The 26,740-nt window shown below is 41.9% G+C and overlaps 2 protein-coding genes across 3 annotated transcripts; one reads left to right on the top strand and one right to left on the bottom strand.

Moving 5' to 3' along the window:
- Positions 1-198: 198 nt before the first annotated feature.
- On the top strand, positions 199-26,123 carry RTF2 (replication termination factor 2). 2 transcript variants are annotated; one of them, XM_062505274.1, is made up of 9 exons: positions 199-329; positions 893-987; positions 1,086-1,179; positions 1,386-1,525; positions 2,651-2,729; positions 18,495-18,608; positions 22,348-22,402; positions 22,492-22,584; positions 24,926-26,123. In XM_062505274.1, exons 1-9 carry the CDS (start codon positions 261-263, stop codon positions 25,108-25,110), a joined length of 924 nt encoding a protein of 307 aa, XP_062361258.1. In that variant the 5' UTR covers positions 199-260; the 3' UTR covers positions 25,111-26,123. The 2 variants fall into 2 exon arrangements, with proteins under 2 accessions (XP_062361258.1, XP_062361259.1); XM_062505275.1 differs by lacking the exons at positions 18,495-18,608; positions 22,348-22,402; positions 22,492-22,584; positions 24,926-26,123 and adding an exon at positions 8,196-8,541.
- Positions 8,692-14,965, bottom strand: LOC134051499 (beta-1,3-galactosyl-O-glycosyl-glycoprotein beta-1,6-N-acetylglucosaminyltransferase 7-like). The gene is made up of 3 exons (XM_062505273.1): positions 14,543-14,965; positions 9,680-12,306; positions 8,692-9,277 (listed from the first exon to the last, which is right to left on the bottom strand). Exons 2-3 carry the CDS (start codon positions 10,653-10,655, stop codon positions 9,108-9,110), a joined length of 1,146 nt encoding a protein of 381 aa, XP_062361257.1. The 5' UTR covers positions 10,656-12,306; positions 14,543-14,965; the 3' UTR covers positions 8,692-9,107.
- Positions 26,124-26,740: the final 617 nt, after the last annotated feature.

Below are 26,740 nucleotides of genomic sequence, written 5' to 3'. Positions count from 1 at the left end.
AAGGGCGCTTGGAACTCCCCCCGTGATGGGTTGGTACGTTCTTCGCGCCCCCGGTACCGGCGCCATGGAATCGCCCGGCCCGCCCCGCCCCAGCGCCGTGGTCACGCCCCGCCCCAGCGCCGTGGTCACGCCCCCAGCCGCCCGTTGCTAAGCAACAGTGATGGCTGCTAAGTGATCGTTGCTACCCAGAGCGTCATTTGTGTACGCCGGAAGTGGCGCGGCGTACCCGGAAGTGCGCGCAAGGAGAACCCGGAAGCGCCATGGGATGCGATGGCGGCACCATCCCCAAGCGGCATGAGCTGGTCAAGGGGCCCAGAAAAGTCGAGAAGGTCTGAAGGGGGCTCCGTGATGGGCAGGGGGCTGCGGGAAGAGGGAGGCCCGTCCCATCCCGGATGTTGTGTCCGGTTCTGCGTCCTCAAGGCCAGAGAGCCCTGGAGGGACTGGAACGAGTCCAGGGCAAGGAACGGAGCTGAGAAGGGGGTGGAGAATTCCTGAAGGAGCTGGAAAGGGGCTGAGCCTGGAGAAAAGGAGGCTCGGGGGGGGAGCTTGTGGCTCTGCACAACTCCCTGACAGGAGGGGACAGCCGGGGGGGATTTGGGATCTGCTCCAGGGAACAGGGACGGGAGCAGAGGGAACGGCCTCAGGGTGGATACCAGCAGGAATTTCCCTATGGAAAGATGGGTCCCGGATTGGAACTGCCCAGGGAGGTTTGGAGAATTAGTCAAATTTTGCCAAAACCTTTCACTGAAGTTATTTTATGAATTAACTTCGAGTGCACAAAGCGTGTTTGGTAAGAAACCTGGGAATTTGATGAATGCTTTGCTTATTACCTGATTTTATGCTTAAATATGCAAATATTTTTAAATAACGAGTGGACTTTTTTTCCCTTCAGGTTGACAAAGTTGCTGAATTGGTGGCCAGGTGGTTCTACTGTGCCCTGAGCCAGGAGAAGCTACGTCGGCCCATCGTGGCCTGTGAGCTGGGCAGGTGGGAATGTTTCCATGGACACCTCAGGAATACAAATAAATTATAAATACAAAACATGATGGCAACCCAATATAATCACTGGAATTCTTACGTTACAGGTTGTACAACAAAGATGCCATCATTGAATATTTGTTGGACAAATCCCCTGATAAAACCCCCATGGAATCTGCATCTCATATCAAGAGCATTAAGGTAAACGGGTTGTGTTTAATATGAGAAGTTAAAATAAAATGTTAAATTCATGGGTCATGCTGTAAAATCTCCATTTGCTTGTGCTCTCACTATGGATTAAAGTGGTGAAATAACAAAACACAGTGGAAAAAAAATACTAAGGATTGTTATCATGGCTCAAAAAACATGGGGGAAAAAGCCTTCAGGCTTGTGTTTTTATTTTGCAGAATGTGACAGAGCTGCAGCTGGTGGATAACCCAGCCTGGGGTGGGGACAAGGAGAGCATCAAGGGGGACAAGTATGATGACCTGCAGTGTGCACGCTTCATCTGCCCCGTGGTGGGGCTGGAAATGAACGGCAGGCACAGGTTGGTGCTCAGGGCTGGGCACAGAGCAGGGAAAACTGAATGGAAAATGCAAATCCTGTGCTAGTCCAGGGCTTGGTGGGGAATAGCTGTCTGTCTTTCAGCTTTGAAGCTTGAACTTTCAGAGTTCAAGACACTTCTGGGTGTCCTTTCGTGTTGTATTCAAGAGGAAAGATGAGTTAACAGTTTTTTCTTGAATAAATGTGGATGTATAAGGAAGGAGTAGAGGGCGATGTTGGCAGGGAAGAAGTGACTAAAAGTTGTTTGGGGGCTGAAGCACAGGAGATGGGATCTGACCTCCCTTTGAGGCACATCAAGCTGTTGGAATCATGGAATACTTGGGTAGGAATGGACCTTAAAGCTCCTCCAGTGCCACCCCTGCCATGGCAGGGACACCTCCCACTGTCCCAGGCTGCTCCAAGCCCCAGTGCCCAGCCTGGCCTTGGACACTTCCAGGGATCCAGGGGCAGCCACAGCTGCTCTGGGAATTCCATTCCAGCCCCTCCCCACCCTCCCAGGGAACAATTCCATCCCAGTATCCCAACCATCCCTCCTCTCTGTTGGTTTGAAGCCATTCCCTGTGTCCTGTCCCTCCATCCCTTGTCCAAACTCTCTCCATCTTTCCTGCAGCTCCTTTAGGCCCTGCGAGGTCCCACTGAGCTCACCCCAAAGCTTCTCCTCTCCAGGTGAACAACCCCAGCTCTCCCTCAGCCTTTCCTCAAATTCTGTCTCTCCCTGTGTTAGGATCAGACTGGAGATGGATTCTCTGTTCCAACCCTACAGTATATCTGTATTTTATTGCTCTGGGGCAGGGAATTTCCTCACAGCCTGGTTTGGGAAGAGCAGCAAGTTCTTTATCTGAGGAAGAGCTCACAGCTTAGTGGTTGCATAGAATTTCTTCCTCCAGGGAGGTATTAGCCAGGACTCAAGATAAAAACCCAAAACCCCCAAAATACTTGTATTTTTAATTCAATTCTTACCTTGTGTGGATTAATAATAAATTAATGACCTATATAACTATGCTGATAGTTTGATTAGGGGCAAAATCTTGTAAAGAAGGTGGGCCATGAACTGCACAGATCTCTCTTAATTTTCTTGAAATTATTAAGTGTTGTCTTTTCTTCGAAGGTTTTGCTTCCTGAGAAACTGTGGCTGTGTGTTCTCTGAGCGTGCTCTCAAAGAAATTAAAGCAGAAGTTTGTCACAAGGTGAGTTTTTCCAAGTTGGGCCGTGTGTGTGTTTATCCAATTGCATTCACTGCTCTGAAAAGGCAGGTTTTAATCTGAATATACAAACTGAAATGAAACTTGTGAAAGTTCTGTTCTGTGATGGCCTCAAGTATTTCTTTATGGCCTTTCTTAATTAAAAAAATTATTCTAAATAATTATAAAAATGAGTATTTTTATTCTCAGAGTTTTATTTTGCAGTAACTACTCTAGAATTTCCATTTTTTTCCCAATATTTGGTCCTAATTTCAGTTTTTAAAAGGATGGTTGGTTTGGTTTTGGGGGTTTTGTTTGATTGGTAATTTTTTCTTCCTGAATGCACATGGCTTGTTTTTTATCAGTGTCTGTTCTCTGGTTAAACTGGCTATATTTTCAGGTTATGTTTTGACCCTTTTATTTTTAAGGGATATTGGGTGTTACTTTTTTATATTTTTGGGTGGGATCAGCTTTGTAGAATTCTCAGATGTTCTATAAATTCTTGTAGAAAATACTGACTTCATTTCAAATATCTGATCTCATTGTACAGATATTTTTCTAGCTAGGGACAATGATAAAATGAGCAAATACCCTAAATGATAAAATTAGCAAAAATCAGCAAGATTTGTGGTGAGAGTTGCCACACTTGGGCAGTTATTTAATATCTGTGATCTTGGATAAAATATGGATTATGTTTCTATCCAACAAGACCTGGGAAGGGAAAACTTCTGTCTTGGTAAATTTTTGATTCTTGTAAGGTTTAATTTCATATTGCTCCTTTCAGTGCTCATTTTGTTCTGTCCTAATGGCTTTGTTTCCTCTTGGCAAATACTAATTTATTTTTAATGAGGGTTTTTTTGCATCTAAATTTTTTTTTTGATGGATGGGTGTAACCAGAGCATAAAATGCAGGAATGAGATATTTTGTTCATGGTTTGGCCAGTCTGATAATCTTAGAAAAACCAAATGAATCCCACATATTTTTCCCTGGCCTTTTTTTTTTTTTCACTGATGAATATTTAACATGCAGCTGGAAACTCTTGACAATATTCAAAAAGATTCTTCTAGAAATAATTAAATGGATATAATATTTAGTCTCTCATGACTGTATTTTGGTGCACAAAGACAGTGGTAACCAGCTGAGAGAACACATTGATTAAGGTCAGAGTGATTTGGTAGGTTTTTGGGTGTATTCTGATGATGTTCTCCTTCAGAATCAAGGATGGGAGTAGAACTCTTCTAAACAGGAGCAGAGGGAAGTGGTTCTGTGTCTCCTGATGTCTCACAGTTTGTTTATGTCCAAAGCACTAATTAGCAGCACAATCTGCATTTCTGCAGCAATGGGACCTGCAGGAAAATTAATGAATGAAGAAGGAAAACTGAAGTATTTTATGAGCATTGTATATGCTCAGATTGGAATCTTTTCTTAACGAACAGAATCCTGTTCAGATCAGGATTAATGCAGAAAATGTTGAATACAGAATGTTTGAATCTTGTGGGCTGTCTCATCTGTGTTTCTGCTGGTGCTAATTATTGCATTTTAGGAATTGCAATGATTTTGAAGCAAAATCCAGTCTGTGAGACCCATGTGAGCCACAGCATTTTCTTTTTCCTGGCCTTGCCACCTTCTGTGTTTGGCTGTGCCCATCCCAGCTGTGTGTGCTGTGTGACTTTGGAGAGTGAATGAGGAAAGTTCAGGAAGGATGGTCCTGTCTCATCTGGGACTCTGTATTCAGTTCTCAGCCAGCAGAGTCAGTGCTTTCACCTCACCCCAGTGGGTGTAAAGGTGGAGAAGTGTCATTGCTGGAGCTCTGGGCCATTCCCATCCCCACCGGTGTGGGATTCAGGAGAGCTCTTTAAAAACTCCCAAACAGCTCTCTCAGAGCTCTTTTCTGGGTGTGCCCTGTGCGTGTGAGCCCCCAGAGCAGCCTCCCCACACTGCTCCCTGTAACCAGCAGGACTTTGGAAAGAGATGCTGCACTGAAGACATTCCCCAGGGAATATCCAGCAGCACTCAGTTCTGAGCTAAGGCTTTGCTGTGACATCTCACACAAGAAACAGAAATCCATTTGCCCAGTGGTGTGCAGGTCACCAAATAAGTGTTTAGGAAAAACCAGGATGCATTTGCAGGTTTTATCTGGTCCAGGGAAATGGGAAACTCCAGGGTGGTGGAGGATTGAGCAGTCCTTGCCTTCTCTCCACAGCACTTACCACAGTCCTGGATTTGAAGGGGTCTAGGAAGGAGGAACCAAAATTTCTCTCACAGTTCTCTTTCTTTGGCCTCAGAGAAACTTCACATGAAGAGCTGGCAGTACAAAACATATATTTATCTGCTTTACTGCAATTGTTAGACTGGATTGGTACTGGGGAGAGGCACAGGACTGGGAGAGGAAACTGTCATGGGTAGGGGTCCATTAGCAACTGTAATTAATGTGTGAGGCCATTCTTCAAGTGCTTTACCTTGAAGAGAAGCTGGTCTTTCCTCACATCTTAAGTAGCATTTTGAAGGGTTCACCTTAAAGAATAACACTGAAATGTGAGAATTTTAATCCAAAGGACCAGTCAGACACCGGAGCAGTGTTGAGAGAAAAGAGAGATTGTCTCTCACTGCCTGCAGGGTAAATGCTTTGAACTGTCTTCCCAAAATATAGAACTTCATGGCTTTCAAAGATCGGTTGGAAGAGCAGTGAGAATTTTTTAGTGCTGGTTTAAGTTGGAGAGCAGACTTGGTAGATGAAGTGCTGGGAACAAATTTTGTAGCTTCCACTTAGATTTAAAGAGTTGGAAAAGAGCTTTTGTCTGAAACATTGCAACTTAGGAGTGCAAATACATCTTGTAAAACATTTTTACACAAAAGTGGGTTTGGTTTGAGCCATATTTTTGAGCTTTTGATCAGTAAGAATGGAAAATTTAAACTCTCAACACTGTCACATGCTAAAATGTGATTTAGTCACATTTCATTCAGCAGGCAGAGAAAGAACTTGGCTTCCAGATGTGGAACCTGTAGCAGCTCTGCAGATTGGGATTTCTGCTGCTTCCTGTTCCATTTGTGATGGGATCTGTCAGTTTAAAACTTGCACTTTGGAGCATGGTTTAATTCTCCAACAGCCTAAAATTAAAACAAGCAAGACTGCCTCTACTCCCTCTTTGTGTATCTGATGGGATGTTGGAGATTGCAGGTCTGTGGTGATCTCTTCAGGTCTGTGGGTTTTGGTGTGCCCAGATGTTTTTAAATTTTTGTTCCAACTGGTTTGCAGGTTCTTGCATAGGCACTTTTTGGTGCCTGCTACTTGACAGAAATGATGCTTTAATTTGGAAGCTGACTCTCTCAGAAGTTCCTATGGATATAAAATATGCTAGAAGTGGTGTGCTGACAGGATAGAGGTTATGGAATTGGTGCTGAAAGTCCTTCTGGGAGTCACTTTGAAAGTTAAGGACGAGATTACATTTAAAATGTACTTTCTTGGATCACTTCAAAGTTTATTTTGGGCTTGTTTTCAGAGTCAGCTAAACACAGACTTGAAATAGTGCCCTAACTATTAAGCTCTGTGCCATATCAAACACTTAACCCCATGTTTAATTTAGATATGAAGCTTTTTGAAACAGAATTTCTGCCTGTGGCTGTCAGATCCAGAGCTGTACGTGCAGCAGTGGCTCCTGGAACCAGGGTCACTTTGGCACTTTCTGCTCTTAGGGCACCAAAATTAACAAATATTTGCTCAGATCTGAAAGTTGTGAATGATCAACTCTTTAAGATAATAACACAGAATTCATGAAAGCTTTTCACGTGTGTTTCAAGGAGGTGATGTGGTCATGGAAATCACAGGAATGAGCTATTTCTTATTACTTGAGAATGGTTTAATGACGATTTTCCTAAAAGTTTGTTTCAAATGCAAAATCCTTTAAGCAAAAAAGGTCATGCTGCAAAGATATTCCTAGGTTGATACGGGTCAAGTCGTACCAAAATTGTATTTTCAGAGGCCTTTTTGTGCAGGTTTTTTACCTGGTTTAATTTCTGCAAAAGGAGCCCATGATATACAGTGCCTGGCTGTTGAATTTTTCATTTCAATTCAGTCTGGAAGTGATGCATAATAATTGTTCTGTGTGGTGGTGCCAGGGGTGAAAGCTGGAGACTGGATTTGCTGCAGTGATGGCAATAAGGAACTGTCTGTTTTTTTTAAAAGACATCATGGAGTGGATAAATCCTGACAGTGGGCTGGACAGAAATTAATTATGAATATTGCTGTGATTAATACATGCCAGAGACCCATTAGCTTCACTAATGGTTTGGAGAGAGACTCTCAACAAGCTCAGCATGAACATGTGCCTGGCTTTTATTTTCCTTTTCTTTTTTAGCTCTATTTCCCTCCTTAAAAAAAGTATCTGCAGCAATATTTAGCCACAAGATAAGTTCTGGATTATCCATGAAATTGAGCACACGCCTTTGGCTTGAGTTTGTAAATAAATAGGAACCAGATGGCCTTTCTTTAGGTTAAAGTTCATTTGCAAGAAATGATGTTTCCAATAAACTTGTGTGGGAAAATGAGGAGTAAAGTTCCAGCAACCTGGGAATGTTTGTAACAAGAAACTTTAATGTGTTGTTGTTGGGACATCTGATTTTTTTGGGGACTAGGCTCAATCTGTCACCAGTTTGCTTGCAAAAACTCTGGAGTGTTTTGGGTGCATATTGAAGATTACACTGAAATTGCTCCTTTTAAAATTTATTTTTATTTAATTTTTATTTATAATTTGCGGTTTTTATTTAAGTGAGTTGTCCAGGTGTTACAGAACTTCCTGCAGGCTGTTTGATTCTCTCAGTCAGGTACACCAGGATGGAAAAATATTTGAAAAACAGCTTTTTGCTCAGTTTTCCGGTAATCCTTGGCCTCAAATTTTCCCTGCGTCCTCTCCCTAAACTCCTGCAGAGACTCAGAACAGAGACTTGGACATAAACATGTGCTGCAGGAGCCTTCTGTTATTTAGGAGCAAAGCTTGGGAAGGGCAGCAGTGATGTTGCCATGCTACAAAATGAAATTAGGGAAGCAGCTGGCCATGGGAAATAAAAACAAACCCACATCCCCCGGTGGCATGGGCTGTGTCACAAACTGGTTGTCACTTATGTACACAAACTCTGAAATTTTAGCATCAGCTTCATTAGCCAAAGCATTTCATGAGACATTCAGTGGCCACGACTTTAATTTGTTATTTCTCCATATTTTAATCTCGGTTCAGTCACTGTTATTTTCATGCCAGTTAGTCATGCTTTGGCTGTGAACATGAGGAATATTGACTTTTCCAGCTAAGTAAGTCACTTAATGGATTATGAACTTCCCCCTTTGTCTTCAGCAGAGATTCAGACATTCTTTGGGAATTAACCCATCGCTACCAGAATAAATAGAACCCGTTTATTTCGGGAGCACAGGACTGTGCTTTACCCTCTCTGCACGGAGTAAATACCCTTTTTTCCCACCAGGATGCTGCACGTTCCTTGAGGAGAGGGCTGAGCTCAGCCACCCAGCTGCATGTTGAAGTGGCTGTGCTGCTGCAGGCGCCAGTGCTGCTCGATGGGCACCTGAGCCTGGCGCAGCACCTTGAGCCGCAGCCTCCTCTCCAGGCACTCCAGCACCAGGGGGTTCCTCCCAGCCTCAAATTTGTTGGCAAACAGATGAGGGGACTCAATAATCCACTGCAGATCCCCCAGGCCATAAATGCAGATGTCTCTGACGTAATGACCTGCAGAGACAAATTGGAGAGGTGTGGCGGCAGCAGGAAGATGAACTGAAACGTGTTTTGAAAAGAGTTTTTCACCTATTTCTGTACAGAAATGGAGCTGGAGGATAATGCTACAATACTATAAAGACAAGGGCTTGTGTTTTACAGAAATGGATGTTTGTTAGCTGCTTCCCTGCCAGGTTGCTCTGCTTAATAAAACCTTGTAGCTGGGCATCAGATGCTGTGATCTCCCATTGGGATTCCCTGCTCAGTCACACCTGGGCTCGGCTTGCACACTTAGAGATTTTAATTATTTCTGCATGCTTTCCATGTGCTCAGCACTATTCTTTCTTATTGCTGTTCAAACTGAAGGGGTTTAACCCAATGTTGATGGAATTACCTGACAAACATCCTTGTAGGTAAAGCCCCTCCACTGAGAACCAATCAGCCAAATTAGTGTAATTGGTAATTAGGGGCTGAAAGAAGGGTTGGCAGTCTATGGATACTGTGCTCATCTCAAAATACATAAAATATGTAACTAATATATTAATTTAACCTAGATCTCAAAATTTCTTTAATTGGATATAGTGCAGTAATTTATAGGATGCATTGTTTCATTTAATACTTCCAAAATAAATTATATATGACCACTAAGACATTAAACATAGCTGGTTTAAATAATATATAATAACCAATTAATGCTCATCAGTAAATCACATTTAAGTTCATGATCAAAATTCACTTTACCTTTGCAGCCTTTGTGTGAGATTCCTTCTTGATCTTTCCATTTAATGGCTCTTAGGTCTCCTTGCCAGCCTGCATTGGGTGTAGCCCCTGGAGCATCTTTAAAAACCAAAGGCTCTGATGAGATTCTCTTCTACTTACTACAGGGAAAATTTTCACTGCTGGACACTTTCTAACTGGAGTCACATGAAGTATTTATTTGCAGATATTTATGTCATAAGAACAGATATAATTCTCAGTATTACTGCTTTTTTTTTTGTTATTTTATTCCTTGAGAGCAAAAGCTTTCATGCAGCAAAAAACTTTGTTTTAACCAGAATTTTTCTAACTCCTGGTCTGCACTGATGTAGCAATTTCCTACAAGCAAGCTTTATTTCTCAGCCATCAGATGTGACTTTTCAAAAGGGCAGCACCAAAGCTGAAAAATGATTTGATGTCTGCAGTTCAGAGCTGTTCCCTGCCCTGCTGGGGTTATTGGTGACACAAATACCAAACTCTTACCAGGTAAACGATTGAGGGTGACCCAGTAGTGCTCATCAGGGCTGTAGGTGTCCCTGGACCACTCCAGCAGAGCTTTTGCCCGGGCATCACTCAGTGTGAACTCCACAAAGTCCTTGGTGAGGATGTAGTAGGCACTGCCAAAGTAGATGGTCAGGTTGTGTGGAGGCTGAGCTTTCCTGCTCTTTGCTGGGTACACGTAGGGCACTCCAGAATGGACGTACTCCCTGTAGCTCACCTCTGTCCTGTGCTTCACATGAAGGGGTTGGACTATCCCTGGAGTAATATTTTTACCATTCCACTTGCTTTTTATGTATTGTATGATGTCTTTATTTGTTTTCAGGGGGTAATCTTGACCACACAGATTAATAACGTAATTCCACTGAACCTTGGAGTTAACGAGGTCTCTCATGCAATTAATATCAGCTTGTAATCTTGAAAACCCTGCATAAACAACATGTTCTCTTTTTGAGGAAATAAAAATATTTTCGAAGCAGTTAACGATGTTCTCTACAGCAGTTTTATAATCTCTGGGTGACTTTTCATCAACGTGGATGCAGTAAATATTCTGAGGCATATAAATAGCTCTTAGCAGCCTCACAAACATTTCCAGCTCCTTGTGAATTGTAATAATGTACGCCAAGGAGAAATTCCCTTCTTCCTCTGATAGTGGTGTGGTGATAAAATGCAGAGTCTTCAGGACTGTGGAGCAGCTGCAGGAAGTCTGAATGCAGCTGAGTGCTTTGGGCTGGTAGGACTTCTGACAAAAGTTCCCAATTTTAAAGGCTGCAGGTTTCCCCACAAAAAGAGCCGAGCAAAGTTCATCTGGGTAAAAACCACACTCTGCTCTTTTGACACGGAATTTTTGGTCATTTGACTCGTCATAAAGTGGAACCTTTAGGTAAATGAAGGTGTAGATGAACATACAGACAGCAACACACATTAAAAATCTTGATTTCTTTGCATGAAGTGGGTTCATCTTTCACTTCCAGTTCCTGTCTTCTTACCATAGTCCAATTAAACATTCAGGTGATCTGAAAGGAAAGGTGAGATAGAGGGAGAGAAGCTTTCTGTTTATATTTTTGAGAGAGATGCCATGTTAGTGGTGCATTTTTAACTGTTGGGATTATTACCAGGAGGAACTTTGTGTGCCACAACTGAGTGCACTCAGCCCCTGGGAATGCAGAGGCAGGAATTTTGCATTTCCAGGACAAAATTGTCTCCAAATGATATAAAAGAACCCAAAAGGGCTTTGAATTCTTCACTGCTTGCCCAAGGGGGGCTCAGCCCTCAGGTGGGGTGATGGCTGAGCCCAGGGCCCCAAGTGAGCTCTGAGTGCTGAGGAACAGCTGCTGAGATTTCCTCAAGGCTGGGAGACTTGAAGTTCTGCCAGAGGATCAGAATTCAGTAAATTAAATCAACAGAAAATTTATTAAATAAACAGAAAGAAGAGACTAAAACGCAGTCCACAGAATACACTGTGTTTTTTCCTTATAAAGTCAGCTAATGTTTCTGACTCTGAGATTTATTTTTTTTTTTTTTTTTTTTCCTCTGACATCTTTACATTTGTGCTTTGGAAAAGTGAACAGGGGGACAACACTCATTTCTTATTTTTGGTATTTGTGCATACCCTGAGATAAGAACACAGCTGCCAGCACTGGCATTCTGAAATAACCAATTTACAGCAGTAGTGGCACAGGAGTTTTTTTCCACTGTGGTTTTTTCCTTGCCTTCACCTTGTTGAACAGTCTGAAGAATGAGAGTGCAGCAGTCCTCAATTCCACAGCAATTTCAAGAAGTCTTTATGCTTGAAGCATTTGGTATAAAAATTCCTAGAGAAAAATACCAAGGAGAAGGTCCATCAACTGCTATTAAGCTTAATAGTTAAATTTTTAAAGATTTTAATTTTATTTTAAAGGTAATTCTCTTCTTTTATTCAATTATTTTTTAAAAACAAAATTTGCATTTCACCTTGAAATATTTTATGCATTGCAGCTGTCAAATTCATGAAGTATTTGGCTTTACACAGAAATAGAGAAAAATAAGATTTTTATAAAGTTTCATTAGAGGAATGCTGCTGTGGTTAGAAGGCTCGAGGCTTTCATCAGAAAGAAGTTAAAAATACTTCTTTTTAATGAAAAGTCAGTATCTCCCTTAAAAGCTTGAAAATAAGGAGAGCATTGTAGTTAAAGTCGCAACGAGACATAAAATTCAAAAAGCATTAAGAACACAAATTAAACGAGGGAAGTGATCCTCCATATTCCCACATTTTTAAGATCTTATTAGGCTGTTGGGGAAGAATGTATTTATCTTTTGGTCTTTACTGGTATGCACTGGAGTTCATGCTGGAATGGTGCCTCTTTTCCACTGAGCATTCCAGAAAGGAGAGCTGTGTGTTAGGTGGAGGGCTCATCCATTTTCCTGGGATGTTCCTTCAGCAGCTCAAAGAAAAACATGAGGAAATCAGCTCTCAGGAGAGAATATTTTTGCCTTTGAGCTCCTCAGGGATCCATTTACTGGGTAAACAACCTTGATGGGAGCGTTGCATCCATCTGAACAAAAAGCTGCAGCCAAGCAAGTCCGTGTCAACCTTTGGATGCTGTGCAGAAAGCAGGAGAACAGGGATGCCACTGCAAGGTGAAAAACAGGATTTTTGCATTAAAACTTAAAATCCATCCTGTGCCAGAGCCCAGAGGGAGTTTCTGTGAGCACCATCACGTATGTTCCCTGGGCTGGAATTGGGGAAACACTGATTTTTATGGAGCTGGACTTGGACAAACTCTTCATTTTGAGGGAATAATTAGCAGGAGGAACATTGGGATTCCTCTGAATTAGTGAAAGTCATGAGATCTCGGGGATGTCACATGGAAGGTTCACTCTGAATATAAGAATTACACTAAAAACAACAGGCAGCTGTAAAAATATTTTGGATTTTATACCTGATTAAACATAGTAACACCAAGATCGTGGGTTCGGTCCCTGTACAGATTGGGAGTTAACTCAGTGATCCTTGTGGGTCCCTTCCAACTTGGAATATTCTCTGAATCTGTCCAGAATGAGGGTGCTTGGCAGCTTTTTTTTTTTTCTTCTTCCTTAAATACACTTTGGACATGTTGCAAATTGTAGTTCTAGGGAGCCAAGCTGTAAGCTGCTTGTTTCATACACCTGAATTTTTATTACCCTTCCAGTAATAGCTTCTGGGGCTGTTTCAGCCTCTTAAGTGTTTACAATGGATTTTTTCCTACTGGACTGTGTGACATCTAGAAACTGTATTTTTATGGCAGCAAAGAAGCACACAAACAGCCCATAATCAGGTAGGGGAAGCAATTCCTCTCCAGTGTTAACATGTTTATAGGGAACAGCTGAATGATGGAGCCTGGCCTGCAAGAACAGAATTGGACATCTTTGAGCTTGGGGAGGAAGCTGAAATGGAATTATTATCATTATGGAATGAAAGCAAAAGTTTTTGGTAGTGTTTGACCAGATTTTTGAGCTGGAATTGCAGCTGTAGGTGCCACTGCATGTGAAATGTGTTGTTTAGCAGGATCTTGTCAGCCCTGTGTGATGGCAAGGATTTTTCTCCCAAATTTCCTCCTGCCCTTAAGGAGCAAGAGATCCCACTGGGAATGTCCAGTATCCATAATAACCCTGTCTGGGACTTCCATGCCCTTGAGTGTTACTATGCAAGAGTGCCATGACAGGTAGTTTTTGTTAGCAGAAAGTCTCTGAAACTCAGCATTTCTTACATTATGCACACGTTTTCTAAATCTGGAGAATGTAGTTGCATGAATTTTTTAAAACTCCTGCAAGTAGTGTGTGACATTCTTGGGAAAAAAATTAAAAAAATAAAAAAAATAGGGATTTTCAACCATCTTCGTGGATGCTTTTAAGGATATTACTTAACAGAATATTATTGTAAGCCTAAAATACTCCATGTCAATTAACAAAGTAAACTAGAGAAAAGGGGAAATATGATGATGCCTGGAAAAAGCCTGTGAAATGTCAGCTGAGCTCACTGAGACCCCATTAGCACATACTTGGCTGTGCATTTTGGAGCAACAACTCCTTCTGCTTTTTGCTGCTTCTCCCTGCCACTGCATTTAGGACTGCATCACTGCACCTCCAAACATTCTGTTTTCTCTGTGCTCTTTGTCTTTGCCTAATATTAAAGTTTAAGTGGAGTTTGCTTCTTAATTTAGTGAGACAAATGTTTTGGGAGTGCTTCGTCTTCTAATAAAATGCTGAAAAAAGCATTAAATACTTATTTCAACTTTTTTATAGCTTGTTTTTTTTTTTTTGTTTGTGCAGGCATTAATGTAGACATTTTATAAACAGGTGAAGACTAATTCAGTCATTAAAAAATGTTAAAATCGGCTCTTTTTTAAAGTGCTTTTTTCACTGCTTTTTGTTTTGTTTAAATGGGGGTCAGAATACGGAGTCTGCTTCTGGATTTTGAGTTGCATTGAGTAAAAGCCATTCCTCCATCAAACCCAGTTATTTAAATAATTCTTACTTTAAAACACCGCGTTAGAACTTATTGATACATATACAGCAAATTTATGAAGTTTTAGTGTTCATCTTTGCTATTTTTCCTGTTTTCCTGTTACTTTTTTTTCCCTTGTGTATTTGACCTCTTAATAATTTAACACAAACACAATGAAAGCTATTTAAACCTCAAAAAAAAGAACCAATAAATTGCATAAATACCGCGATTTTTATTATACAGTTAGTAGTAATGACCTCCATCATTCTATGCATCCATCACAAGGTAAAGAAGGGAAAAATAATATTAACCTCCCTGCAGATCGGAGTGTTTTCTAAGTAAAATTAAAGTAAAATGGGCGCTTTGCATAAGGAAATGCTTACCTCGTGCAGAATTAGCCAGGAGACGGCAGCATAATAAAGATAAAGATAAATGCGGGGTGTCATTGTCCTTCAGCGGGAGCGTGTCCCTTTTCCCAGGTTAACCATTACTCGGGAATGTTTGCATCCACTGCAGTGCTGGGCACGTTTATCCTGCAGGAATTCAGCTCTGCCTCGCTGTAAAACTTCTCCAGCCTGGGAAAAGGCTGGAAAAACACAAGGATGTGGAGGGAATATTGCCGAGGAGCTGGGATAATTGCGGTGCTCTGTGCTGGGGCAGCTGCCTGGGAGAACTGGGAGAACTGGGAGCCTGCCTCCTCTTCCTCCTCTTCCTCCTCCCCCTCCTCCCCCTCCTCCCCCTGCCATTAACTGTTCGCCTGCCGAAACTTTCCAGTTCAGAACCGAGAATTCCAGCTGGGAATTGCTGCTGCCGGGCATTTCCAGTGGCTGGAAGCTGAAAGGAGAATAAATGCAAGATTTCCATGAAACACAGACCTCGCTTGGGATAAGCACCTGAGCCAAAGTTAAAGTGTAAATTAAGGAAAGAATTAAATGTGAGTGCCTCTTAAAAATGTAACCACTTCTGTAAAATAGGGATCATGCCCTAAATGAGATAGGGAGATACCTAAGGAAGAGATAGCTTGGGAGTATCTCTTAAGGATAAGGAGATACCAAAGGAAGGGTTTTAATGTAATTTCTGTAAAGGAGGGATCAAACCCTACGTGGGCCAAGGAGATACCAAAGGAAGGGTTTTAATGTAATTTCTGGAAAATAGGGTGTAGCCCTGGTGAGTAAGGAGGTAAGGAAGAGACTTAAAGAGTGACTGATATGTCTGAACACTTCTGTAAGCAAAGGTCCAGCCCTGGTGGGCCAGGAAAAAAGAACTGGTATGAAAGGCTGGAAAAACAGAGTGTGTGGTAATGGATGGGAAACAGGAGGACATAGTAGTAAAGCACAGCTATAAATAGAATATAAATACTGTAGCAGGAAAGTGAGGTGTGTGTGATCAGTCTTTGTGGTAGAACCCTGTGCCTTGTTTGTAACCCTGAAATAAAGAAATTTCTATAAGACCATAACCCTTAAAACTAATTTTTAGATAAGCAAACAAACAAAGGCAGACGCCAGAATTGTAAAATTATGGAAGTGTGTGTAGAATGAAGCACAGGCAGAAATGCACAGGGAGGTTTTAAGCCCTGTGTGTTCTCTGGTGCCATAAAGGTGTGCTTTGCTTTTGCAGTACCCTTTGAGTCATCCTGCACACACACAAGGTTTGCTGTTGCAGCCTCTCAAAGGTTCTTTGGGGGTTTCAGAAGTGGAAAGATGATTTTAAACGTGCTGGGCTTAGGAGAAAACATTCTGATAAAAATACCACCTTGGTCAGAAATAAATGGAGGGAAAACCTCGAAGTCAGTTGAGGCACAGCTGTTGGTATGACAGGTACAAAGTTCTCACTCATTTTTAGAGAAGCTCTGTAAAATGAGGGTTGTGCTTGGACTGGTTGTGAAGTAGATGCAGCTCCTGAGTGAAAGTTCACGTTCTGTGAATCAGTGGGTGGGAAATTTCCACTGCTCCCAAGTTGTCCTTTACTCTCTGACCCATTGCATGTCTGGGTTGGGTGATAATGAGAAAAAACATGTTCAGCAAATATTACCCTCCCAAACTTTTAATGGCCAAACCTCTAGAAAATTCTTTCTCAAAACTAGTTTTAGTTAACTGTGGCAAGCAAAAATAAGATGGGAGATGGTCCATGGATGTTCAATCCTCTTCCTAAATGTCCCTTTTTAAAGAGGGACACTCAGATTGTGCCCATTCATGTCCCATATCCTGGTGGGAATTGTGCATTTCCTAGGAATGGTCATGTTGATGAGAACTGCAGGAATTCACTGCTAAAATCTGGGAAAGAGCCTTCGGGTTTCTTTGAAGACATTAAGCTGTAACACTGGTGTAAACATTTAGATATGAGAACATATTTGCCTGCTGTTTATTTGTGTTACATTAAGACTGGAGTAGTCATGCACAGAACTACATTTTAGATGCTCTTAAAAAATCAGTGTGTCAATGTAGTTTAGAGCAAGAAATAATGTGCAACTCTTGTCTTAGGCAGCTGCAACTGTAAACTCTAGAATTTAGGAAGTTATCTGAAATTAAGAATTCATTACTGCTTTAAAAATCCTGTATTTTATACTTTAAGATAAGAACTATGTCATTAGGGAATGTCCTTTATTCAAGGTGCTAAGAACTACAGCAAGTACCTTCAACTATATTTAAAGGCCCAAGATAAATAAGGTACAGCAGAGGAGACCCTGTGATACCATAAAACAAACATCTGCCCCAAGACCTTCATTAATCTGAAGGAACAAACATCTGACTTTGCAAAACTGAAACTTCTTTCTGCTTTTTATCTCATTAAGATGTTTTGAAGGGTATGGTCTCTGACATAATCCAATGTTGTCATGGCAAAAAATTTTCAGTTTCAGGGGATGGAAAGAACACTGTCTTTATTTCCTTGTTTCATGTAAATACTTCTCAGTTTTGAACAATTCCACCTGTGTTTTCCAGATAGGAACCTGGATTTTCCTGCTCATTTAAATTGCAACATTTAATGAAATTAGAATCTACTGACAAAATATGTTTGAAAAATGCTGTATTAGGAAACACCCTAGAAAAGAAATTGTGGGGTTTCTAGAAATGAATCTGTGGGGCTTCTTTAGAATCATGTCAGCTGCCAGCTCCAGCCTCAGAATGAAGACTGAAATTCTTGATTTTGGAACCTTCTCACTCCCAAGTGTGAGATCACACCAGGCTGGGATTTCTCATTGAGTAGAAATGGAAAAATATGGGCTGCTCCCCCATTTCTTGTGTGATTTATCCCCTTCCTGCCTGCTGTCCTCTGCTTCTCTCTAACCCCTGGTTCTCCTCTCAGTTTCTCTCCACTTAACTTCAGGTTCATTTTTGGAGCTGTGCTCAGCACTTGAGCAAAGTCCTGCCCATATGTCCTTTCATTGGTTTAATTCCTACTGCAAATACAGGAGTAACCTTTCTAAACCTTTGTTTAGAAAAAGAAGAGTAATGGCAGAGGCAGGATTATAAATTAATCTTGCAATTTAATAGAAAGCTGCTGCATTTAACAAAATAACCCTCCCCAAAAAAAACCCAAAACAAAACAAAAAAAAAAAATCAACCAAACAACCAAATAAACAAGGAAGAAAAAAAAAGAGATATCTTAGACAAGAAAACATCATGGTCAATGTGCAGGTACATCAAATGATTGCAAATGTGCACAAGGAAACATCTGTGCCTTCAACCATGAAACAAATGTGGAAGTACACAGAGCACATTACAGCCATTATCCAGATTAATTTCTGAAAGTAGTTGGAAACTTGGGAGTGTTTGATAAATCAGATAAGGGTATGGTCTCTGTGATGCAATCCAGTGAGGCAGCAAGGGTAATGAATTATTCTGCTTTTATGAGCCCTTTTTATCCCCACAGTAAAATAAAATTTAAAAAAACTTAAAAAAAAAATAAAAAAAACAACCTTCACGTTTTCCTGCCTACCAGTTGAAGATAAAAAATTTGCTATCTGTTCACATGTAGTGTAATAACAGTTTTGGTGTTGTCCCTGCTCAGTGCAAGGAAACTGCTCCTATCAGTTGTTGTTTCTTACCTCACTAAATTGAAAGACAAACTCTAGAGCAGAATGGCATCAAGGTTCTTAACCAAATGCATTCATAATTAAAAATCAGAAAGTACTTTCAGGTTTTAGCTGTGGGGTTCAGAAAATTGAGTAGATATAATTAGGAATGCTTTAAAATACATTTGTGCCAGTAGAACAAGGAACCCATGAACAGAAAATGAACAAATGAAAAGGAAAAAAAAAATAAATAGTTCAGAGTGTTGTTTACAGGAGACAGAAAAATAAATATGCAATTTTGTCCTTTCTTTTCTTTCATGAAGTGTGGTGTTGCCTTTCAAGAGGAAGATGTGATTGTCCTTAATGGTAATAAAGAAGATGTGGAAATTCTGAAGAAAAGGATGGAGGAAAGAAGACTTAAAAGTAAATTAGAAAAGGTAAGATTTTTGTATGTTATTTCTTATAAAATTGGAGGAATTATTGTCTGGCAGTGAATCTGCTCTTGGATTTGCTGATCTTTATAAAGATGGATGAATTTACTCTGGAGCTGTGTTGTATTTAAACACTACTTTGAAAAGCAGTGGGGTTTTTTGTGTGAATTTGGCCAATAACATCTTTGAGCTGCACATCCTAAACTTTCTCCTGACCAGCAGGAAGTGCCTTGTGCCCTCAAAATGGGTAAAATAGACTCTTGCAGCAATATTTCAGGGTTTTCTTGAAATTAATTCATTCTAGGAATGAGCTACATCATCCCTGTATTTCTTGTGGCAGTTCCTGATGATGACATCAGTTTTTTGGTCTTATAAAATAAGATGTCTTTTATTGGCCTCTGTCAGGAACAGGATGTTGGGATCTGTGCATTCCTGGGCTGGTGCTGTAAGAGTGTGGAAATTTATCATGTTTTGTGGTTCTCACAGTCCTCAGCAATTTCTGCACCCCTAATTCCCACCACACTGTGGAGGCCTTCCCTTTTTTCTCTGTGCCCAGGTAAAAGGCAGACAAAGAAGGAAATCAAATCCTTGCAGCTCTGCTGCACTGCCCTGTGAGCTGGGAGCTGTTGTGTGCTGCTGAGCTGTCAAATGACATTTCTGCATGTGGGAATTCTGTCAGCACTGCTGTTCTTCCCTGAACTCCCTGGAGATGCCAGGGCAGGCAAACCTTTAGTGCTGACTCAGACTTAGCTGGGTCTCAGGAACATAAACCATTATCTGATGCTTTCAGAGTCTGAGATGGAGGTTTCATCCCTTGATTTTGCCATGCAAATATTTCCCTGGTTTGTTTTAAAACAAATGCTTGTTTATTTGCCAGGGAGCACATGATTCCTTCTCATCACAGGGGCTTTATTCATCTCTGCCAGTGCAGCAGCACTGGGCCTGGGCAATACATCAAAAGGATGGTTTTCCATAAAAATCCTTCTGTTCTGTTTCCTGCTTTTCATAGTCTCTGCATCCCATGTCTGATAGCTTCTGGCATAAGAGTGATAATCTCATGGTGTCTGTTCAGAGGGTTTTTCTTTGTTTTTCCTCTCACTACTTGGTAGTTAAAAGTTTTGGGAAAAAATAATTCTTTAATTTGTTGTGAGACTGTTGCAGATCTCAGCAGATGAGTGAGTGGTTGGTTGCACTTGTTTTGTTTTTTTTTAGAAACAGGGCCCTAGCAAAGCACCTGTAGCTTTGGGTCAAATCATTTGGAATAATCTAGAAGGTGATGCTGCCCACAATTTCTGCACAGAAAAGTACCTGAGTGTGCAGGGCAGTTGTAGCTTTTAGGGTGACAGCACAAAAGGACACAGTGCCCTGCTCCTGGGGCTCTGTGTGCCCTGGGGGAAAAATGCAAATGGGATTGGTTTGGTTAGTGGAGAATTACAGGGCAGGATTTGCAAATCTCTCAGCCTCAGGTGGTGACCTTGGTGCCCCAGCTGGTCCCTGCAGCTGGAAACCAAACCGTGCTGTCCCTGCAGCATCTGAGCCTGGGAGCTGCAGTGCCAGTGCCAGCACAGTTCCCACTCCAGTACCAGCACAGTTCCCACTCCAGTACCTGCACAGTTCCCACTCCAGTGCCAGCACAGTTCCCACTCCAGTACCAGCACAGTTCCCACTCCAGTGCCAGCACAGTTCCCACTCCAGTGCCAGCACAGTTCCCACTCCAGTGCCTGCACAGTTCCCACTCCAGTACCAGCACAGTTCCCACTCCAGTGCCAGCACAGTTCCCACTCCAGTGCCTGCACAGTTCCCACTCCAGTGCCAGCACAGTTCCCACTCCAGTACCAGCACAGTTCCCACTCCAGTGCCAGCACAGTTCCCACTCCAGTGCCTGCACAGGTCCCACTCCAGTACCAGCACAGTTCCCACTCCAGTACCAGCACAGTTCCCACTCCAGTGCCAGCACAGTTCCCACTCCAGTACCTGCACAGTTCCCACTCCAGTACCAGCACAGTTCCCACTCCAGTACCTGCACAGTTCCCACTCCAGTGCCTGCACAGTTCCCACTCCAGTGCCTGCACAGTTCCCACTCCAGTACCAGCACAGTTCCCACTCCAGTACCTCCACAGTTCCCACTCCAGTTCCTGCACAGTTCCCACTCCAGTTCCTGCACAGTTCCCACTCCAGTTCCTGCACAGTTCCCACTCCAGTTCCTGCACAGTTCCCACTCCAGTTCCTGCACAGTTCCCACTCCAGTTCCTGCACAGTTCCCACTCCAGTTCCTGCACAGTTCCCACTCCAGTACCTGCACAGTTCCCACTCCAGTACCTGCACAGTTCCCACTCCAGTACCAGCACAGTTCCCACTCCTGTACCAGCACAGTTCCCACTCCAGTACCTGCACAGGTCCCACTCCAGTACCAGCACAGTTCCCACTCCTGTACCAGCACAGTTCCCACTCCAGTACCTGCACAGGTCCCACTCCAGTGCCAGCACAGTTCCCACTCCAGTTCCTGCACAGTTCCCACTCCAGTGCCTGCACAGGTCCCACTTCCCTGGTGCTGCTGTCCAGATTTCCTCCTCCCTTCCAGCCTGCTGTGCTTGGGCCAGGAAGCACAAACTCCTTTTCTTTGTCCCCACGAGACAAGGGATGAGCAGCAGAGTAAGCACTGGCTGAAGCTGTCCCTGTCCCCATACTGAAATCTCTCCAGTCTGTACTGTGCATAGTGACTTCATGCACCCACAGAGCTCCAGACATCGGGGAAGTGAGCACAGAAGGTGGAAATCCACTGCTCTGAGGTTTCCTGAAGGCCAGGTTGGACAGGAGCTGCTCTCTGGAGGGTTTGGAATGGGATGAGCTCTAAGCTCCTTCCCACCCCAAGCATTCCATGGATGTGACCCCGGGAGAGCCAGGCAGAGCGTGATCCTCTGCCACCCCCTCCTGGGCTCAGCTTTGCAGCAACATTTGCTGTGGCATTTTTTTTTTTTCCCTGGAGCATTCATCCTTTGCTTCACAGAAGAGGTTCTCCTGAGCTTTAGAACATGATTAAATATATTTATTTTATTTTTTGTGCAGCTGTCTTAAAACATGTTCACAATTCAGAATGTATCTGGTGAGAATAATGCTAGTGGCTGTTCTAATACATCTTTCTTTTTATGCTATCAAAGCCAGTAATGGGATTATTTTTGGGGTATTTTGTGTTTTTTAATCTGTATAAACATAATTTGGAAAACCTGCTGCACAGATACTTTTTTTAAAAAATTTAGATTAACTATTTGCATATTTTCTTCCCAAGCAATCCTGCAGCAGTGGGTCCAGTTATTGACAGGAGGGATTTTCTTATGGACTAACAAAATTTAGTGGATACAAGATTCCAAGTTCTTCTGAAATTTTTATTGAAAAACATATTTATTGATTACAATTAACTCTGTCTTATTAATGTTGTGCAATTTACTGTCCTGCTATGTGGGTTCAGATGATCAGTTAATGATAATAGCACACCCACCTTTCAAAGTGTGCAAACCAAAATATTAAATCCAGACAAATCAAATTTTGTCCTGCACAGTTTTATTTAATGTAACTGCAGGCTTCTCAAGATTATTTTTTCCATGTAGAAATAATACAAAAAATATGGAAGACCTCTACTGGGTAAGAAATAAAAATGTACTGGATTCAATTGTGTGTCTATGAAATACAAGCTGGAATTTTTATCTCATTTCAGTCCATTACCAGATTTCTGCTTGTGTTGTTTCAGAAATCAAAGAAAGGCAAGACAGCAGCAGCAGCTTCTCAGCAAGATCCCTCTGCAGGTAATACAGCTCCAATTCTGGGTCACCTTCTGAGCCTTGAAGCTGCCAGGATTTTATTTTCTGGATTATTTATTTATTTATTTATTTAGATTCTCCAGGTCCTTCAAAAGCTAAGAATGGAAAGGATTGTGTTAATTCCAGCTCTGGGGAAAACAGGCAGATTATCTTCACCAAAAGTTCAGGTTGGTGGTTCATCCTAATCTGTAAAATGGGACCAGACTGGCTTGTTTATGTCATTCTAATATTGCCTCAAATTGGGAACCAGATTTAATGAAATTAGAGATTCTTATTTACAAAGTCATGAGTTTGGTGTGTCCTGGCCATGAGGTAGTGAAGGAGAATTTGCAGTTTCCTGATGCAGAGTTGATCAAAAACTATGTTATGGCACTTCATTTGGATGAATTTTGTTAAAAACCCCAATTATTTAACTTTTAATCCTTTGTTTTACCTCCTAATTTTCTGTGTGTCCTTGAGAACACTGGAACAGAACTTTAGGATGCACTGATGAACCTACAGCAGCCTTGAAGCTTTGAGTAAACTTGGCAGCCCTTAAATCCAAAGAATGGTGCCTTCTCTTTGTTTAATATTTATTCTGCTATTTAATGTCCTGTGCTGATATTTTCAAACAGAATGGGTTTAAGGTCAGTCTGAGGTTTCTGTGGGAAGAATTCAATCCTGTACATTAAAAAATCAGAATAATTTGATGAATCTGAGACTGATGATCTGTAGATGAACTGGGAGAAGCTGAAATTCCATCAGCAATGCCTGACCTGCCCTCTACTGTCTGCTTTTAAAAATATTTTATCCCAGATGATGAGAATTGCTCCTGAATGTTGAGCAACCTCATAATTCTAATAATATTAATGATTTTTTTTATTTTCTGAGGGTGTAAAAGAAAAGAAAAGTGCCCTTTGAAGCTGTTTCTGTAGGGCACCCAATTCTGTGAGGATTTGGGGTGGCACACACAGTTCTGTGAGGATTTGGGGTGGCACACACAGTTCTGTGAGGATTTGGGATGGCACACACAGTTCTGTGAGGATTTGGGATGGCACACACAGTTCTGTGAGGATTTGGGATGGCACACAGTTCTGTGAGGATTTGGGATGGCACACACCATTCTGTGAGGATTTGGGATGGCACACACAGTTCTGTGAGGATTTGGGATGGCACACTCAGTTCTGTGAGGATTTGGGATGGCACACACAGTTCTGTGAGGATTTGGGATGGCACACAGTTCTGTGAGGATTTGGGATGGCACACACCATTCTGTGAGGATTTGGGATGGCACACACAGTTCTGTGAGGATTTGGGATGGCACACTCAGTTCTGTGAGGATTTGGGATGGCACACTCAGTTCTGTGAGGATTTGGGATGGCACACACAGTTCTGTGAGGATTTGGGGTGGCACACACAGTTCTGTGAGGATTTGGGATGGCACACTCAGTTCTGTGAGGATTTGGGATGGCACACACAGTTCTGTGAGGATTTGGGATGGCACACACCATTCTGTGAGGATTTGGGATGGCACACACAGTTCTGTGAGGATTTGGGATGGCACACTCAGTTCTGTGAGGATTTGGGGTTGCACACTCAGTTCTGTGAGGATTTGGGGTTGCACACTCAGTTCTGTGAGGATTTGGGATGGCACACAGTTCTGTGAGGATTTGGGGTGGCACACTCAGTTCTGTGAGGATTTGGGATGGCACACACAGTTCTGTGAGGATTTGGGGTTGCACACTCAGTTCTGTGAGGATTTGGGATGGCACACAGTTCTGTGAGGATTTGGGGTGGCACACACAGTTCTGTGAGGATTTGGGATGGCACACTCAGTTCTGTGAGGATTTGGGGTGGCACACACAGTTCTGTGAGGATTTGGGATGGCACACACAGTTCTTGGGACCCCCTGTGCCTGAATTTCTGTGTTCATTTCTCTGTACCAGAGAAATTGCTTTTGGCTTTTGGCTTTTTCAAACACCATCCTGCAATTTGGGAGATGAAATAGCACATAAAAAAGAAGAAATTTTTATGTAGCAGTAGATAAAATCACTGAGGATGGTATCAAAAACAGAGGATGGGCATCTCCCACTGCAGATATAAAATGATGCAGACCAGTGTTGTTGGTCATAACTTTGGAAAGAATAAAAGGAGCAGAATTCCCTGGGGAAAGGTGTGGCACAAGTTCAGCTTGTGGCATATGAGAGCTGATTTCCAAACAATGCTGCAGGCTGCTGGGGGCTTTGGTGTTGCTAAAGACCAGAGCTCAGAGCCCTTTTTCACTTGCAGGAATAAATGGTGTCAGTACTGAATTGCAGTGCAAGAGATTTACGGAATTCCTCTCTCAAGATTTCTAAATGTATTTCTAGTGTGATTTCTACAAGCTGTTGAGTCCAGTTATGGGAGATATTTATGAGAGAGCTGAAAAAAAAAGTGTATCTTTTCATTTTCAAGCACTTGTTTTTCATCTTTATTTAAATACCTTTATTGTAAGCTGTCGTGCTTCACTCTATTTCTTTTTCCCCTCAGAGAATGGAAATCCATCAGTCCCAGGAAAAGTCAATAAAGCTTCTTCCACCACCACCAAGAGATCCATTGCAGACAGCGAGGACAAGTCTGAGGCTTACAAATCTATTTTTACAACTCACAGCTCAGCAAAACGTTCCAAGGAGGAGTGTTCCAACTGGGTTACTCACACAGCTTACTATTTCTGAAACAGTGAGGAGCCTCAGTGAGGCACCCATGGCTCCTTTCCTCCCCGTGGCTCTCCCTGCCAGCTCTGATCCAGAACTCCTGTGCTCATCTGATCCTGGCTGCAGTTCCTGTTTGTAAGTTGGTTATAAACCTGTTCATAGCTGGTGAAGCTGTGTCAGCTGCAGCTCCTGTTAAATAAGAAGCAGACCAGCAGAATCCATGTTGCAGCAGTAGATTTCATGCAGAAATGTTGGAATTTTTGCACAAAAATTCTCCTTTTCACCTCCCAGTTGGATGTTGTCATCCTCAGTCACAATGTCCTCAGGAGGAGGAGGAGGGAGGGAGAAGTTCCTGCTTTCCTCATCTGTTGATTTGTGCCACCACTGAAATTAGTTTTCAGTGTATTACCACAGAATTCAAACCCTCTGTAACTTTCTGACAGCAAAAAGAGAAAGAATGCCTTTTTTTTTTTGTCAAGCAAACTGGGCCCTCAGTAGAACTGTGCATTTCTAAAGGCTTCTGCAGGTATTTTCAAATCATTTACCTTTTGACAGAGTAGATGAGAGCACAGTTAAGAAAATGTTTGTGCAACATTCTTGTCCATGTTGTTGTATCCTTTTTTTAACAGCAGAGTATTCCCTTTTTAATGTTTGAATCCCATAATACCCAAATGGAATGACCAGACGGAAGGCTGGAAGTTTTTCCCTTTCCTCTCTCCCTCTTTTAAAATTGAAATTTCCTTTTCTCATCTTGGCACAAACTAACCAGAATAGAAATGCAGAAAGCAGGAGGCTTCTAAAACCACTGCATGATGTTACCTTGTTACCTTTGTGTGTGAAAATTATGAATTATCCTTGTAATTTCTTTTTAAAAGTGTCCCCATTTATAATTGGCAGTAGTTACCTGGAGATTCAAATGCTGTGTTGATATTTGCATAGGTGGTCTCTGTGATTCAAACAACTTGAATGAAACTGCTGGGATTTTATTATTATTTTGATAGGTATAATTAAAAATTGGCTTGCTGTAGAATTTATATGGTGGTAAGAATTTCTGTTCTCCAGAGATGTGAGCACATCAAACAGTTTGAGGTTTGCTGGAGCTTCCAGGAAACATTCAGGCACATTTTGTATGCATGGCTTGGGTGTGTTCTTTTCATTATAATCCTTTATTATTTGTTGCTTACAGATAATGAAAGTTCTGCACTGAAGGTGTCCCATAGTAGGACTTTTATTTGCAGTTTAAATCTGTTTGTCAATACATATTAAAATCCTTTTTATAGGACTGCACTTTTCTTCTACTTACAGCAGTTATAAATCCTAAAGGGAATTAATTTAATGCTTTTGATGTAGTTTTTACTTTGCTAAAAAATACACAAAGAAACACAATATTCAGTTTTACTTCTCTTTGTAAGTGATACATCAGACACAGTCCAAGCTGTTGGTCCCAGGTTTTCCTTCCCACTGGGCCATGATAGTGACTCCTTTCTTCTTCTGGTCTGCTCATCTATTAAAACAAATTCCTGGCTAATAAATTGGTTAATGTATACATTCTTCCTGTAGCCCTGGGTTCATCAGCTCATGCTTTGCCTTTCTGCCAGGGTTGAGTCCAGTATTCCACCATCCCCACCTGGCTCAGCTTAAAACATTTATG

Source organism: Cinclus cinclus, chromosome 18 (assembly GCF_963662255.1).
Source record: "Cinclus cinclus chromosome 18, bCinCin1.1, whole genome shotgun sequence".
Classification (NCBI taxonomy): domain Eukaryota; kingdom Metazoa; phylum Chordata; class Aves; order Passeriformes; family Cinclidae; genus Cinclus; species Cinclus cinclus.
This window is presented reverse-complemented; position numbering and strand designations above follow the sequence as displayed.